General features: G+C 44.0%; 1 protein-coding gene across 6 annotated transcripts in view; it reads left to right on the top strand.

The window, feature by feature from the left end:
• LOC116853882 (AT-rich interactive domain-containing protein 5B-like) overlaps positions 1–9,332 on the top strand; it is a 239,455-nt gene extending 230,123 nt beyond the window's left edge. For 4 of the 6 annotated variants that reach the window (XM_032835184.1, XM_032835182.1, XM_032835185.1 and 1 more), the window contains 4 exons: positions 4,877–5,161; positions 5,415–5,565; positions 5,708–5,918; positions 6,006–9,332. In XM_032835184.1, the coding sequence (XP_032691075.1) occupies positions 4,877–5,161; positions 5,415–5,565; positions 5,708–5,918; positions 6,006–8,225 (2,867 nt within the window). In that variant the 3' untranslated portion in view covers positions 8,226–9,332. Of the gene's footprint in view, positions 1–1,906; positions 2,905–4,876; positions 5,162–5,414; positions 5,566–5,707; positions 5,919–6,005 lie in introns of those variants that run through there. The other 2 variants (XM_032835188.1, XM_032835183.1) reach the window with 2 other exon arrangements.
• Positions 9,333–14,327: the final 4,995 nt, after the last annotated feature.

Raw genomic sequence — 14,327 nt, 5'->3', positions numbered from 1 at the left:
CTTCAGAAATTACGAGGATGTGCGAAAATGGATCGACGAATGGATTGCATCAAAAGACCAATCGTTCTATCGTCGCGGAATCTACGCGTTGCCCGAAAGATGGGAAAAATGTATAGCTAGCGAGGGAAAATATTTCGATTGATGTATTTTTTGCTTTTGATGTCGAAATAAATGAGTTTTTTAAACAAAAAAACCGCAGGAACTAAGTTTACCACCTAATATATAATACATTTCGTCATTGAAGACAAAATTAAATATTTCAGTTCGGGTAAAAACCGGACATTTGGCAATTCCACCCTGGAGTCATATAACCTCGGTCTACCATACTCTCACTTCAATTCGCATGGCTTGCCTCATTCGAGATCAATTGGCTGGGTCCCCCTTCCCTATGATCGCGAATTTCCCCACTGATATTTTCCATGTCGAAAAAAATGAGAAAAAACGGATTTTCGAATAACGCGGAATAATTTGTCGATTGGTCACCTGCTTCTCGAACATAAAAATGTAATAGTATATCTACCAGCACACGAAAGCGGTGTGCGAGTATGCGGACCGCTTCGAATATAAAGCCGAACCTGGCGAAGGAATACTCGGGCTCGAGTTTACTCTTTGTGCTCGCAACACTTCGCTGTTCGACTATGTGTATTGTGTATGTCTATTGACTTGTGTGAAACACTTGCTACGCGTGACTTTAGATTTTGTTTACACGAGTCTCGTACACGTGTCTCGCGCGTCTTATGTTTCTCTCATGTGTCTTTATGTGTATCACGTAACATAATGGCTACACTAGAGATACGTCGTTAGTTGTTATAAATTTTTATCAATATCTCGAATGGACGAGACGCGCGCGACAAATGGCGAATGCACATGCTGCAATACGTTTCTGTCACAACATACACACACACATTAAAGTTCCTTTATGAATTATATTGCAACGTATTCTAATCGACGCACACACACACACACACAGTCGTCGAAAGACGCATATTCGCATTCTTCTCAAAAACCGTGCAACCAGTCAGGTACCAGTCCACATTTTTTAATTGTTTTTTTTTTTCTTGCTCCCCACGGCAATCGCTTCACCGCCGGTTGTGATTGACTGTACATGCCGTATAATAACTTTTATTTGGAAAGATTTTTCGGTTGAAATATTACTCTTTCGTCGAAAGTCAATAACGAGCTCGATATTGCGGGCAAAAAGGACGCGCGAAACACTGTGACGAGCTATCGATCGCGCGTTGGGGGAGAGTATACCGAGAAATGATAAAATTACAACTTCAAAACGAAATTATAAAACGGGGAATACTTCAACGCGATTGAATTACGTATTTCAAGTCCCCCCTCGACTACTTGCTGTAATATAATACGACATAAGTATCACGATATCCCTGCGTATATTTTCGTAATGAATAATCAAATCAATAATTGTAATTGATATCTTTTGGATGTAACAAGCGGCACAAAGGGCCTTCCCTCCCTCCCTCCTTTCCTTTTTCTCTTTTTCTCTCAATGACGTATTTTCAGGATGTCTTTTCTCATTACGAAAAATTCAGTATTTATTTCGGGCGTCTAGAACATCGAAGGGTAAAAAAAGAAAACAAAGAGACGCAAAATGACGGAGAGTCGAGTGACGTTATCCTCGATTCCTTTCCTTCCGTGCTCCGCCGATCGGCGCATAATGCAGCACAAAGGAAGCCGTTCGGGGTATCGCGGGACAAATAAAAATCCGTGAAATTCGCTTTGTGACTGATGAACCGTCGGGGCATGCGGCTAATCTGAATCGTCGGCGCGGGACAAAAAGAGAGCGGGGCCTGTGATGCGCTGTTTCGTTGCGTCGCGCACTCGACGCGGAAACAATTCCGAAGGGTGTAACGAGATAAGGGCCGGGCAGAGCCGCGCGGACGCCGCCGAAAGGTTACGCTGGATCACGTTGCCCGGTGCGGCGGATCTCTGTCCGTCATAGCGCGCATTTGTCGCTTCCGACGCATCGGCCGTAATTCGACGAGCGCGAAAGGGAGTGTGCGCGCATGCCGGGCGCACGCACGCACGCACGCATGTTCCACGCTCTCGCCGCGGTGAGACGCACTCGTTCGAGTTGCACTCGAATCTCGACCGATCGAAAAATCGTAAACAACGCCGGCAGAGCTCGTGAGCGCCGGTCGTGTGCTTTCTTTGTCGCGTGGAATCTCATTCATCGCAATCCTGTTTAACGCGTTCGAAGTGTGTGCGCTCGAAGTTGCGAACGGCCGGTCTTTATCGTCGCGTGTCGTCGCGAAGCAAACCGCCGGTCTTTTTCTCTCTCTCTCTTTCTCTCTCCGCTTCGTGATCGAGCGCAGCGCGTTGTGAGAGAATCGAGTCGTGCGCGCGTTGTGTACGCCGCGGATGTGCGGTTTGGACATTGTGTGTGTGTGCGCGCGTGTGGTGTGTGTGTATACACCGTCGATATACACCGCGAAGGCACACCACGTGCTGTGTGCCGCGCGGATCTAATTGATTCCCGTTGACTGTAGTACGCGTTACGTCGCGGAAAATTTCATTTCGACTGATTAGTAGTTGCGTACGCGGGAGACTTAGGCGATTTTCGCCGGTGGTTGATGATGCGCCGGCGCATCCGATGATGGTGCAACTCGCGCGCCGATCGGCGACCACGGCACCGTTTGTTTTGTTTGTCGGCTTCGTCGCATTTTGCCGGGGCTCTCGCACGTTTGGTGCGCGCAAGAAACTATTTTCTAGACGCCTGCCCGCTCTCTTCTCGAAACGCTATCACGACGTCAATATCGTCCCGCGCGACCGTCAGCAAGGCGTTTTCGCCGAGTGCCCGTGACGCTCGGATCCTCACAGCCGACACGATGGCTATTGTGATGAAAATTCGGAACAATCGAGTGGTGTATCTGAACATACACGGTAAGATGATGGGGGGACGCGCGGTTTCTCTGGGAAATTGGCGCGCGTGACTCAATGCTGGTTCGCGTTCCACTTCGCCGTCACATGTGTGCACACATGTCGCCGGTCGATTACACGTGGTGCCGAACTGTTTGATCGCCAGTTGATCGAAGTACATTGTTTCTCATAAAGCCGCTCGAGCATTCGCGTTATGTGACAATCTCCACACTCCGGAAGATTAAAAGTTATCAAAACATTCCTGTGTCGCATCGCGTAGCGTTCTTATTTTTTTTCCATCCCCGTAACGAATTTAAACCGTATATTCGGGGTGAGAAATTGAGATAAAAGCGATGGGGATTTCGCGGATATTGCCTAAAGATAATTAACGATATCTGTGAGATATGCAGATCGAAGTGAGGGTATTACGTTTAGCGCGAGTTCCGCGACGCACGTTTCTATCACGTGGAGAGCGAACTTCCGCTGAATGATTAAATTAATAAAGTCGGAAATGATTGATCTCGAACCGCGCGTTACTACGAACTTTCGAGCAACTTTCACGGCCGGATCTGTTTATCACCACAACGTGTTGTACCACACCAAAATAAATCTCTTCTCGGCCTTGTAACTGCTTACGAGACATGTTCTAGCGAACAAGTCTGCTTATCAACTTACTTACGATTAATACTCGAAACGTGCGAAATATATTCCTCCGGTTGAATCCATGTTCAAGAGAAACGTATGTTTTAACGTGGAATTTAATTGAATAATATTTAACGTCGCACAAATACGAAAAAATACACTATATCGATAACCCAAACACCACGCGACAGAAACAAAATTTAATGAAGATTCTTTACTGCTCGTTTTTTGGCTTGCGCATTCGTGCGTATCCTTCGTGGATTTTTTTTCCGACACGTCCTGTGGACGTTCACCTCCTCAAGTTGTTTTTCTCCTTGAAGAAGTGAGATGTCCACGAAATGTCGAAAAAAATTTACGAGAGCGCCAGCACGGAAGCTAAATCGAATATTTCTTTGTATCGCAAAAGCCTAAAATATCAGAAGATTTGTTACTTTCAAAATAGAGAAACATGATAAAGTAATGTTAGATGACACTATGTAAATCTCTCTAAAAAATGTATGGTTACCCACTTGTAAATACGAACGTGCAATGAGAAAAGAATACTTAGTACTTGTAACTGATTGCATAGTAAAAGAATTATAATCGTGAAAATCATTTTTCTATTAATTGTCGATAATAATCTTATTTACCCTGTATTGATACTTTTTTTTGCTAGAATCACAAGAAAATATAGCCAAAAAACTATAATTTTGGTTAGGTTAGATTAACTTTTTTCTTCTCTCAATGTACTGATAAAGAAAGGTATTTCATTGTCCCATTCCAATTCGGGTATCTCTTTGATATGTTATAGAGTATGGAAAAATAAGACACATATTTTTTTTATCGGTGAGAATACATACCTAGGAGGTGAAATCAGGTCTCAAAGTTGAAGATGTACCTTATTTTATAGTTTTCTATAAAAGCTGTCTAATTTAAATGAAATAAACGCCAAAATATTTTTTTTAATAAGAATAATGATATATTTTATGCAAGATTTTCTTGTCAATTTTATGAAGGTAAACCCGCATCAAACATTAAAACTTTTATAAAAATTACACAATAATAATCTTGCATAAAATATATCTTGCAACTCTTATTAAAAGAAATATTTTGGCGTTTATTTCTACAGGAAAATTTCTATAGGAAATTATAAAATAAGTTGTTTGCACTCTCAACTTCGAGGTCTTATTTCACCCCTTGGACATATTTTTTCGTCGATAAAAAGAAATACGTACTATATGTCTCATTTTTCCATACTCTACAACATATCAAAGAGGTATCAGAGTGAGATAGCAAGGTACCTTTTCTTATGAGACGCGCAATCAAAGATGCGAGTCTCAACGATGATTAATACGCCTATTGTCTGAATTTGCAGCACCGAAGTTGAAAGGTAGACCACGAAGGAAACGCAAAAAGCGCAGCGCATCGCCGGGCGAGTCGAGCAACGAGAGCGAAGCCTCGGTCGCGTCGACCTCGAAGAGCATGTCGGCGAGCACCAGCCTGGTGATACCCGCGGTGGGTAGACCACCCTCATCCGCGGTACGCCGGAGCGAAAGGAACACCAGCGCGGAGGAGAAGAAGTTCATCACCGACGTGCAGAGTTTCATGAACTCTCGGGGTACGCCGGTCGGAAAGATGCCACTGCTGGGCTACAGGCAGAGTCAGTATCTCGTCCTTAACTTCTTTCTCTTGGTATCCGCGCCTATGATGGCCGTAGGGGGACACTCAGAATACGTCCTCTTACCGGTCCCGCGAATTTTCGTGCTCGCGATAAACGGCGCCACAGCCCGTCAGACTTGCAGAGAGCTAACACACAGCAGGGTTTCCTTCTCCCGAAATCGCAGTCGCGATCGCACCACGTGTTTTTACGAGGCCGTACGTCACCCTAACGGCGTCTCTCTTTCTGTCCACAGTCGATCTATTCCTGTTTTATACGAAGGTGCAGATGCTCGGAGGTTACGACTCCGTCAGCGCCGGTCGTCTTTGGAAAACGATCTACGACGACATCGGCGGCAATACGGGTTCAACCAGCGCCGCGACCATTACGCGCAGACACTACGAGAGGTGAGAATATTATAGCGTGGAACTTTCTCGCTTTTTCCTTGAGCGTTAGTACTTCCGCGACACTTGGTTGTCATTTTTCGTCATTATTTTAACGGCTTTTGACTAAAATGTGTGACTGTGCGCTAACGAGAGCTCTTTACAGGTTGTTATTGCCCTACGAGAGGTATCAGAGAGGCGAAGATATAAAAGTGAAACTGAATCATGGGCGACGTACCAAGACCACGTGTGTGTCGGAGGATCCAGACATCAAGGAAGAATCTAACGACCCATACCCATCGGAGACAATTACACTTGTAGAAGCGATTCCCGCGACCACAACACCACCCCTGCAGCCGATAATGTCAGCAGCGACGGTGAGTAATCCGGTTGGATCAATTAACCACGAGGATTGTTGTGAGTTTCAACACGAATTTGTTGTGACGCGTGTCTCGCATTTGCAGACTTTGCTCTCCTCGAGCGAGAAGCCCAAGACCGAGGCCGGCAACAAGACGTCCTCCTTGCGTAGCGTGCGAGTGAAGCCGGAACGCCTCAAGTCGCTCAACACCATGATCGCCAATAGCGCGACGCCCTCGAGCCAGCAAGCTAGCCAACTGCCAAGTCCACCGCCATCCTCCAACACTTCTATCTCGACACCTAGCAGTACACCCTCCACAACACCCACGAACGGCACGAACGGTAGTCAGAGCGTTTTAGAAAGGCAGCTCAACAGTCCTCTGATATCCCAGCAAGTTCCACCATCGTGTTCGCCACCGGGCCTGCCTGTAACCACCGTAGCGACGAACGCGTCGGCGGTCGTGACGCTGACACCACCGCCGGAGAAGGACATGAAGGAGATCAAGCTGGATCCCAAGCAGACCACCCTGCTGGCGCAAGGCAAGGAGAACATACCATTGTTCGGCGAGAAGACGATGGTGGTGCCGCCGTCCAGGTCGCCCGAGGTTATCGATCTCGAGACGGAGAACGACACGAGCAGGGACAAGATTATCATTCCTAGCTTCAAGAAACGCAAACTCGAGATTTTGCGCGAAGGCGGCCTCGAGGTCACAGCCGTCGATTTGGACGCGCGACCGAGCGTAATTCAGAGTAACATCGCGCAGCAACCGCCACCGGCCACGATGAAATCATCCGAGGAGAAGTCACCGATCTCGTATCCGTTGCCGATCACGCCCAACTCCATTCCTAAGCTGATATCCGTCACCGTGACACCCGACATCGGCCACATGCTGCCATCGCCGCATGAACATCATCATAACGCGAGTCACCATCATTCGCGACTGCTGTCCGCGGCGGTACCCAAGCAACAACCGGCTCATCACAATAACAATAACAACAGCATAATAAACAACAACATGGTGAACAGTCGGGTGATAAATCTCGGTAGCTCGAACAACGCCGCGCTACTGCAGCTGTACGCGAACGCAAACGTCCCGCCGCCGTCGAACTTCACGGCCGCGAACAATCGCTTCATACCGCCGCATGTGCCGAACGGCAGGCTGCCGCCACCAAAGGTCACGCAGTCGAGGTCGATATTTGTGCATAATGAAAGGACGGTTTACGGGAATCCGAAGGATATCTTCGTCCCACCAAAGTATCGTTCATCGCATCAGCATCCGCACTCGCATCTACAGCAGCAACAACGCCTGCAGCACCTACAGTCGAGCGGCAACAATGATACCGGTGGTATTCTTGATCTGACGCAGAAATTTAGCGAAAAACCAACCTTCCCCAGGCCCAGTTTAGAAATAGTTAGAGTACCTGTAGTGCCGAGGCCTAATCCGTTGAATTTGGAAGTGCGGAGTTCACCCGCGAGCAACAAACTTGTTGACAAACCCGTGGACTGTCCGAAGCGAGTGCCCTTCCCCGCCTACCAGAACGTCATCGACAGTCGAACTATAGCTTCGAATAACCTCGAGATCACACTTGTGAATCCCAAGCAGAAGAACAACCATCTGAGTACGCCGTCTCACGCGCAGATACCGAGTCCACCTAATAAAAGTAGCTCGATGCATAGCAGTAGCGGAGCGCAGAGGAGACAACAGCAACAACCGTTGCCGCCGCCGCCGCCATCGCCGCAAATGAATGGAAAGTACACAGTGAGGAGTGAACCAGTCTCACCGTACACTCCGAGAAAACCGATCCACCCTGTCATACCGAATGTACCTAACCTGAATCACCTGAACAGCGGCAATCCGTTTCCCAGAATGAACACGACGATGCAGCAGCAGATGAGTATTGACAGGAGGAAAGCCGCGGCGGAGGTCGGCAGGGAGCAGCAGCGCAGGATCAGTGAGGGTGAGAAGACCCTGGTGGCGGCGCAGCAACAGCAACAACAACAGCAAGAACCTAGGCACAGCGAGATCGGCCGACGACACAGTGTACCTAACATACCGTCCGGCTTCGTGCCGGCGGTGCCGCAAAACAATCCCGCTTTCCTGCCGCAACTGCCAAACACGCCCGGCAAGTTCCTACCGATCCTGGACCCCATGTACTACTCCGCGTTCTACAACGCGGGCCTCTTTCCGCCGCCGATTCCGCCCACGGCCGCGACGTCGTTTCTACCGCCGGAATTCAGCGCGTATTACAAGGAACTACTCGCTTCCTCGCAACCAAGACTGGGGATGACGGGGCAGCATCAGCCGGCCGCCCCGACGTCTAAATAGACAATGGGATCTCATGTAGGGTCTCCGGCATAGCGAGAGGGACGCTCTTGTGTGTCATTAGAGAAAGGGATCCGTCGGATTTTCTCGCTGTCGTAGGATTCACAGAGCGAGAATTCTTAGCGATCGACGCCGATGATAGTAGTGTTTAGTCACATGGTGAGGACGGCGATACGCATGAGATTACCTGACTTGACACGACGACGTCACACCGCTCCATTCGACCACACGTCGTTTCTAACTGGTTGAGCAACAACGGCGACAAAGTTATTCACAGTGTTCGTCCACGACAGAGCGAAGATTAGTCCTTTCGCGCGAAGATAAAATGGAATTATACGACGGCCTGGCGGCTTTTCAGAAGATGATGTGTCTTCAGAGTTTACGTCACGTTGTCTACGTAATGCGTGTTTTACGCGCGCGTGAGCGCACTCGACGAGTTGCAATAATACGTTAGTCCAGCAGAGCATGTACAATTGTTTCGTTCATTCTTCATCGGAGACGAGATTCCGAATGATTATCGATATTAAGAGAAAAAAAAAATACCCTGTGATAAAAATGCGACCGTGTGTTACTGTTCGAGGAGGTGCAGTAATAAGTGGAATTACGCCACGAGGAAAAAAGAAATCGTTATTCTTACGTGTTTATTTTATTATTAAAACCGTTTACGCGCGCGCGTTTGTTGAGAGTTTTTAAGTTGCAATCGGCCGAGCTAAGCGAGGTAATCTGATTTGGAGATTTGCATTTTCGCTGCTGCACTCGAGGTTCGGGCATTCCGTTAGGCTCTTTGGGTTGTCGTTTCTTTTTTCCTTTTCGCTTAACGCTCCCGGATACGTGCTCCCGCATAGATCAATTGTCGCGAGGTCGTCGCAATGTGTTTATTTTCTGTTGATATTTCACAAGGCGCATTTCTGTTTTTTATTCGATGTACGACGTGATAAATCCGGCGCGAGGAAGGGAAAACGGCGAACGCTGGACCGGCGGATCATCGGAACGTATAATTGTTTACTGTGTAATATGGTAAAGTCTTATGTAGTAACGCTCGCGAGAACCCTATGTACCGTATAAGCTAGAGAATTTTCATTATAATAATAAAAAAGGATACAACAATCATACACACAATCACACACATACACACCGATCTGTAGTCACTTCTAACGATAAGCGCACGCATGCAATGTTATAGCAGCGACCATGTATATAGTGTATATAATCACGTAAACCATTAAGTTAGATAAATCCTGCATTATATCTTTCAACATTACGTAAAGAGCTAAGTTTAGTAAGTGTACAGGCTGTCTTGCTCGTGTGGCCAACGATTGTCGTATCGCTGTTTCCTTACGAGAGACGAAACGATATTTTGCAGAATATTTCTGACGGTCTCTTTTCGCTCGGAAGATGTTTGTGACAATCTTTCGTTTCCTAACTAGCACCGAGCTGACGCGAGAATGAGAAAGAAAGAAAGAAAGAAAGAGAGTGTGTATGCGGTATATTACTTTTCCGTTTCATTTTCACGGAAATTCACGCAGTCGGCTTGATTGTTACGCAATCGCTGCCGAATGTGATCGAACATCGCGGGCCACAATACTTCGGAAACAGGAAGTAAAAAATTTACCGACGGTATATACATGTTAAATGTAGACATATTGATAGAATTTGATCGTTTTAGGATACTCTGATCAAAAGAAGAAAAATAATAAATATGAGAGTAACGTTAAAGCATTCGTAACCCTAAGACGTACAAGAGAAAGATCCGTCTCGGATCGTTTTGGCGAGGAGAGAAAAAAACAAGTAAATCAGATTTCTATATTGATGTCTTTCAAGAGTATGAATTGTTCACGTTTCTTCGGATGGTTCTTTCGTGATAACGAGATAGGCGTTTCGGCGCCGATTGCGAGACCGCGGCTGATTGATAGCCAGCCTCTCTCCAGTGGTATTCAACGAGTCTAAGACAGAATTATCGATTTATGGCGTGCGAGCGCCGGCTTAACGAGACGATGCGAGACAATGCCACCACTGTTGTTATTTTTGTAAAGATCGCGGCGGAACTTCCGGCGCAAGTTGAGTGCGTCGTGAATTTTGCTCTTCAAAATGGTGCTATGCGACGAAAAAATTCTATTGTAAGTCTCTCTCGTAAAAAAGAAGAAGAAATTTTCTAGTGGGCGTTGTTGGGTACCAGTGGACTTTTGGCGCGAGATCGCCCGAAAGAACTACGATCTTAATATAGATCTTCACGTCCAAGTCTGATAACCGTATATTAAAGAAAAAGTAAAAAACGAGATAAAGACGAAGGACTCCCCGGGTTCTAGCGTGTGTATAAAAATAAAATAAAATAAAAAAAAAGAGAAAGAGAAGTCGAATACGGGTCCGTAATGGTTGCGATTCGTTGTAATATCGCAGGGGTTCGTACAGCGACGGAGGGGGTAGCGAAGAAAGAGAACGAGACGGCAGGTGCGGATATTGTCGAATCTCCGGCAAGGAGAAGGGCTTGTACGAGAATACGTGCCATAAAAAAACTGATTAGATAGCGACTACGAAATCGAACAATGGCGACGGTCATTTGTATATGCTTTTGACGAGCCCCTTAACGAGTTTAGAAAGACTAAGAAAAAAAGGTAGATGCGAATCTAAGAGAAAAATAAAAGAATAATAACACAATGTGCAAAATTCCATGTGGAAATTTTATATAATTTTTCGTTTATTCTGTTACCGCGGTTGTTTTATAATTCTCGAGTCTTTTTTTTTAGTGTGTGTGCGTGCGTAAGTGCGTGTGAACGGAATAAGCGAGTTTGACGGATAGGAATGGAATCGAGTACGTTCTAAACTAGTACAGCTGCACTGTCTACGGCGTTAATCGATAAGAATTTTCTTCGACCGGAACAATCGACGAATCAATAATCGAAATTCGATCAATCGTCACATACGTAATCATACGAATAATTTCATCGGTTAATGAAATTAATTATTAATCAGTGTAATTAAATATTAATCAGTGTAATTAATATTAATCAGTGTATAATCTGCCATACATGAGAGTCGGATTAATGTCATCAATTTATGAAATTATTTGTGATTTTATATGCGATGATCGACTAACTTTTATCACTGATTTGCCGGTTATTTTAGTGAAGGGAAATTTTAATCGATCAGTGCCCAGCGCACAGTCCATCTATAAAGTGTTCGAATCTCTTGTAAAGTACTTTGGAACATGCGTCTCTATGTGTAATCGAAAACTTTGTCACACAAATGAACTTTGTACAAAGCGTTTCAAAAGGCGATTGTATTTTGGAATATTTGTAGTACAATCGAGTACACTTGAGAAGGTGTCGAGGGTATACGTCGTAAAAAGCTCGAGAAAGTCCTTCTCGAGGTATCGACGGCATTCCTCCCTCTGTTGCTACGACATGTTTCAAAGTAAGTTCGTATAAGATTCAAGCACATTTCAGGCGCAAGTCGAGATCGTTTGGTGTACAATTTGACCCCGTTCTTTATTACAGTAACTTCTTTGTATACGAAATACGTCCGCGATTTCCGTAAGTGCTATTCGACTTCGATGACGTAATACTTAAGTGTATCGAATTGACTGAGATTTACTGAATACGCACGTCGGACTTGATCCCATGCCTATCGACGAGTGAATGAGCCGCGAGAGAATCTTACAGAGAGAAAGAATGTTTCCAAGCAAAAGTCTACGATTGTTTTCGTTTTTGCGAGTTTTCTCTTCATTTTGTATACTTAGCAGAGCGATTTTAGCGTAACCCTCGTTTTCGCACTTTAATAATAATAATTATTACAATATATAAATATTTTTTATTATATGGGCATTTCAGTTCCTAAGTTGGAAATAAAATATCTACTATAAACGGGTTTTCTTTATTGTTTACAAGAACTTTGCGTACGCGAAGTGAGTGACATATTATTATTATGCATGCGGTTATGAAAATATATCCTCCTCTATTTGATCTTTTCGTAGTGCGCCGAAAAGTAATATATAGAAAAATTTACCAGTTTTTTCATCTGCGCAGTAAGTATATATTTATAGTTTCTTAAAAGGCTTTTAATTTCTTGAGATTCGCTATTTTCGATGAGAGGTGATTTTAGCTTTATATCAGCGATCATAAAAGTATAGCAGTGATCCTCTTTACTAAATGATCTCGATCGATCATTCAATTAATCTTACAAAATTGTTATTCGCGGCGATCATTTATACACGGAAAAAAAGATGTGGTGCACTAGAAAGATTTAGCTGCATAGCTGCATCGTCGTAGTTATCTTTTGTGTGACGGTTATGTGATAGGACTCAGTACTTTGATATATTAACCACATCAATATAGTTACGCGCATGATTGACAACTAAAAGTCGGTAAGAGTGATATTTACCACGGATATATTCTCGTAGAGGCAACTAAGTATCGTCACTGTAATTCGACAATTGTGCTCTGTGATTGTACTAATCGCACAATTAGTCGTTCCACTCAGAAAAAATATTTGAAGATTTATTTATGATATACAATTTATTCTCGTAGACATAAAATTTTTTCACAAGAATAAAATTAACTTCACAGAAATAAACTGTGTATCCTACAAATAAATTTCATTTTCTCATTCACACAACACTACATCTAAAATCGGGATATAAAATGTCTCTCAGACGTTGGAATATATCTCTAAACATCTTTAAGACCTCTTGTGTCTCGATTTTAGCGGTTGTGTTGCGTGGGCAGTGTCCGTATTCTACTGCTGAATTTGCTTAACACAACCAGATTTATGCGTGGGTTAACCGTACTCTTTTTCCGTGCTTATATTGCGTATTTAGTACGACATAACCCTTGAGATTCATTCCAGACAACATAATGTCCAAAATCGGGACATGAGATATCTCCGAGATCATCTAAGATGTCTTTCAGACGATTTATGTATAAATGTCTTTAAGGCGTCTTAAAGATTATCTTTAAGATGTCTTACGTCCCGATTTTAGACATTATGTTGTCTGGGATTTATCTCATTGGACACGTGGCGGAACACTGACATCGCATTGTCGCGTAAAATTAAAATCGAAGGAATATCAGATTAGAGGTTACCAGAGAGAAGCCTGAAAGCGGTCACCAGCTTGATTTTAATGGCCAGAGCTAGACACATTTTCGAGACGCCATCTAACAAAGTGCGCCTTTACTACGTTTGTTAGGCACATTTTCGAGGTGGTAACGATAAAATGCGCCTAGTTCGTGCCCGTTGTACTTTCGTACAATAATAGTAAGTTAGAAAAGAACAGACATCCAATCGCTCTGTTTTTGTCCATCACTGATGAGCAAACCGCGAGACGTACGCACAAAGCGAGCTAGCGGCGAACTTATCGCAAAGCTAGATCATCTCTCATTAGTCTCGTCTTTCTTGCTGCGTTCTGCGTAATTTTGTAAGTAAAAAGGATTTGGAAACTGGACAATATAAAACAAATAAATATACAAGTTTAAATATGCCGCTTATATTAATATCTTTGCTAATTTATATTTTTGCTTATTTCTCGGCAGTCACAAAAGATATCAATGTAATTTAAAGAAAACAACGTTTTCCACAATATATCCTGTTGGAATTCAGAGTTTACAATAATACTAATACTATAATAATATATGTCTGTGAAGATGGCACCACATTTTATCATTAATAACGGTTCGTCAAATAAGCCGTGGAAGCGTGCGTACTTTTCAAATGGCTCTCGCTGACAGCCATTTTACTACTAATTGCATTTTTCGGATATTTCTCGGCAATCACTAAAAATATCAAGGTGACACGAAAGGCATTATCTATCCCATAATTTATCTTATTAGAATTGGCAGTTTATAATAATATGAATAACATTAGGGACTCGAAACAACTCGGTTCGAATCCCGGTTTATTAGTTTAGCGGAGACTCGAAACACCTGCGAGAACTTAGCGCACCTTTTTTTAAAAGCCTATTTTTTTGTATTTAATGACCAGAACTATTGAAAATTGTTGCAAAGAGCTCTAGAACTTTTCAAGAGAGTATCAGAACTGCAAAAAAAATGGCACATTTTGAAATATGGTGTGCCAAGACTTGGCGCACCATATTTCAAAAACGTGCATTATTTT

The sequence above is a fragment of the Odontomachus brunneus genome, unplaced genomic scaffold (assembly GCF_010583005.1).
Source record: "Odontomachus brunneus isolate Ranch 3 - 2012 unplaced genomic scaffold, Obru_v1 Obru_scaffold_007, whole genome shotgun sequence".
Classification (NCBI taxonomy): Eukaryota; Metazoa; Arthropoda; class Insecta; order Hymenoptera; family Formicidae; genus Odontomachus; species Odontomachus brunneus.
The sequence above is the reverse complement of the archived record's forward strand: the minus strand, read 5'-3'. Positions and strand labels throughout refer to the sequence as shown.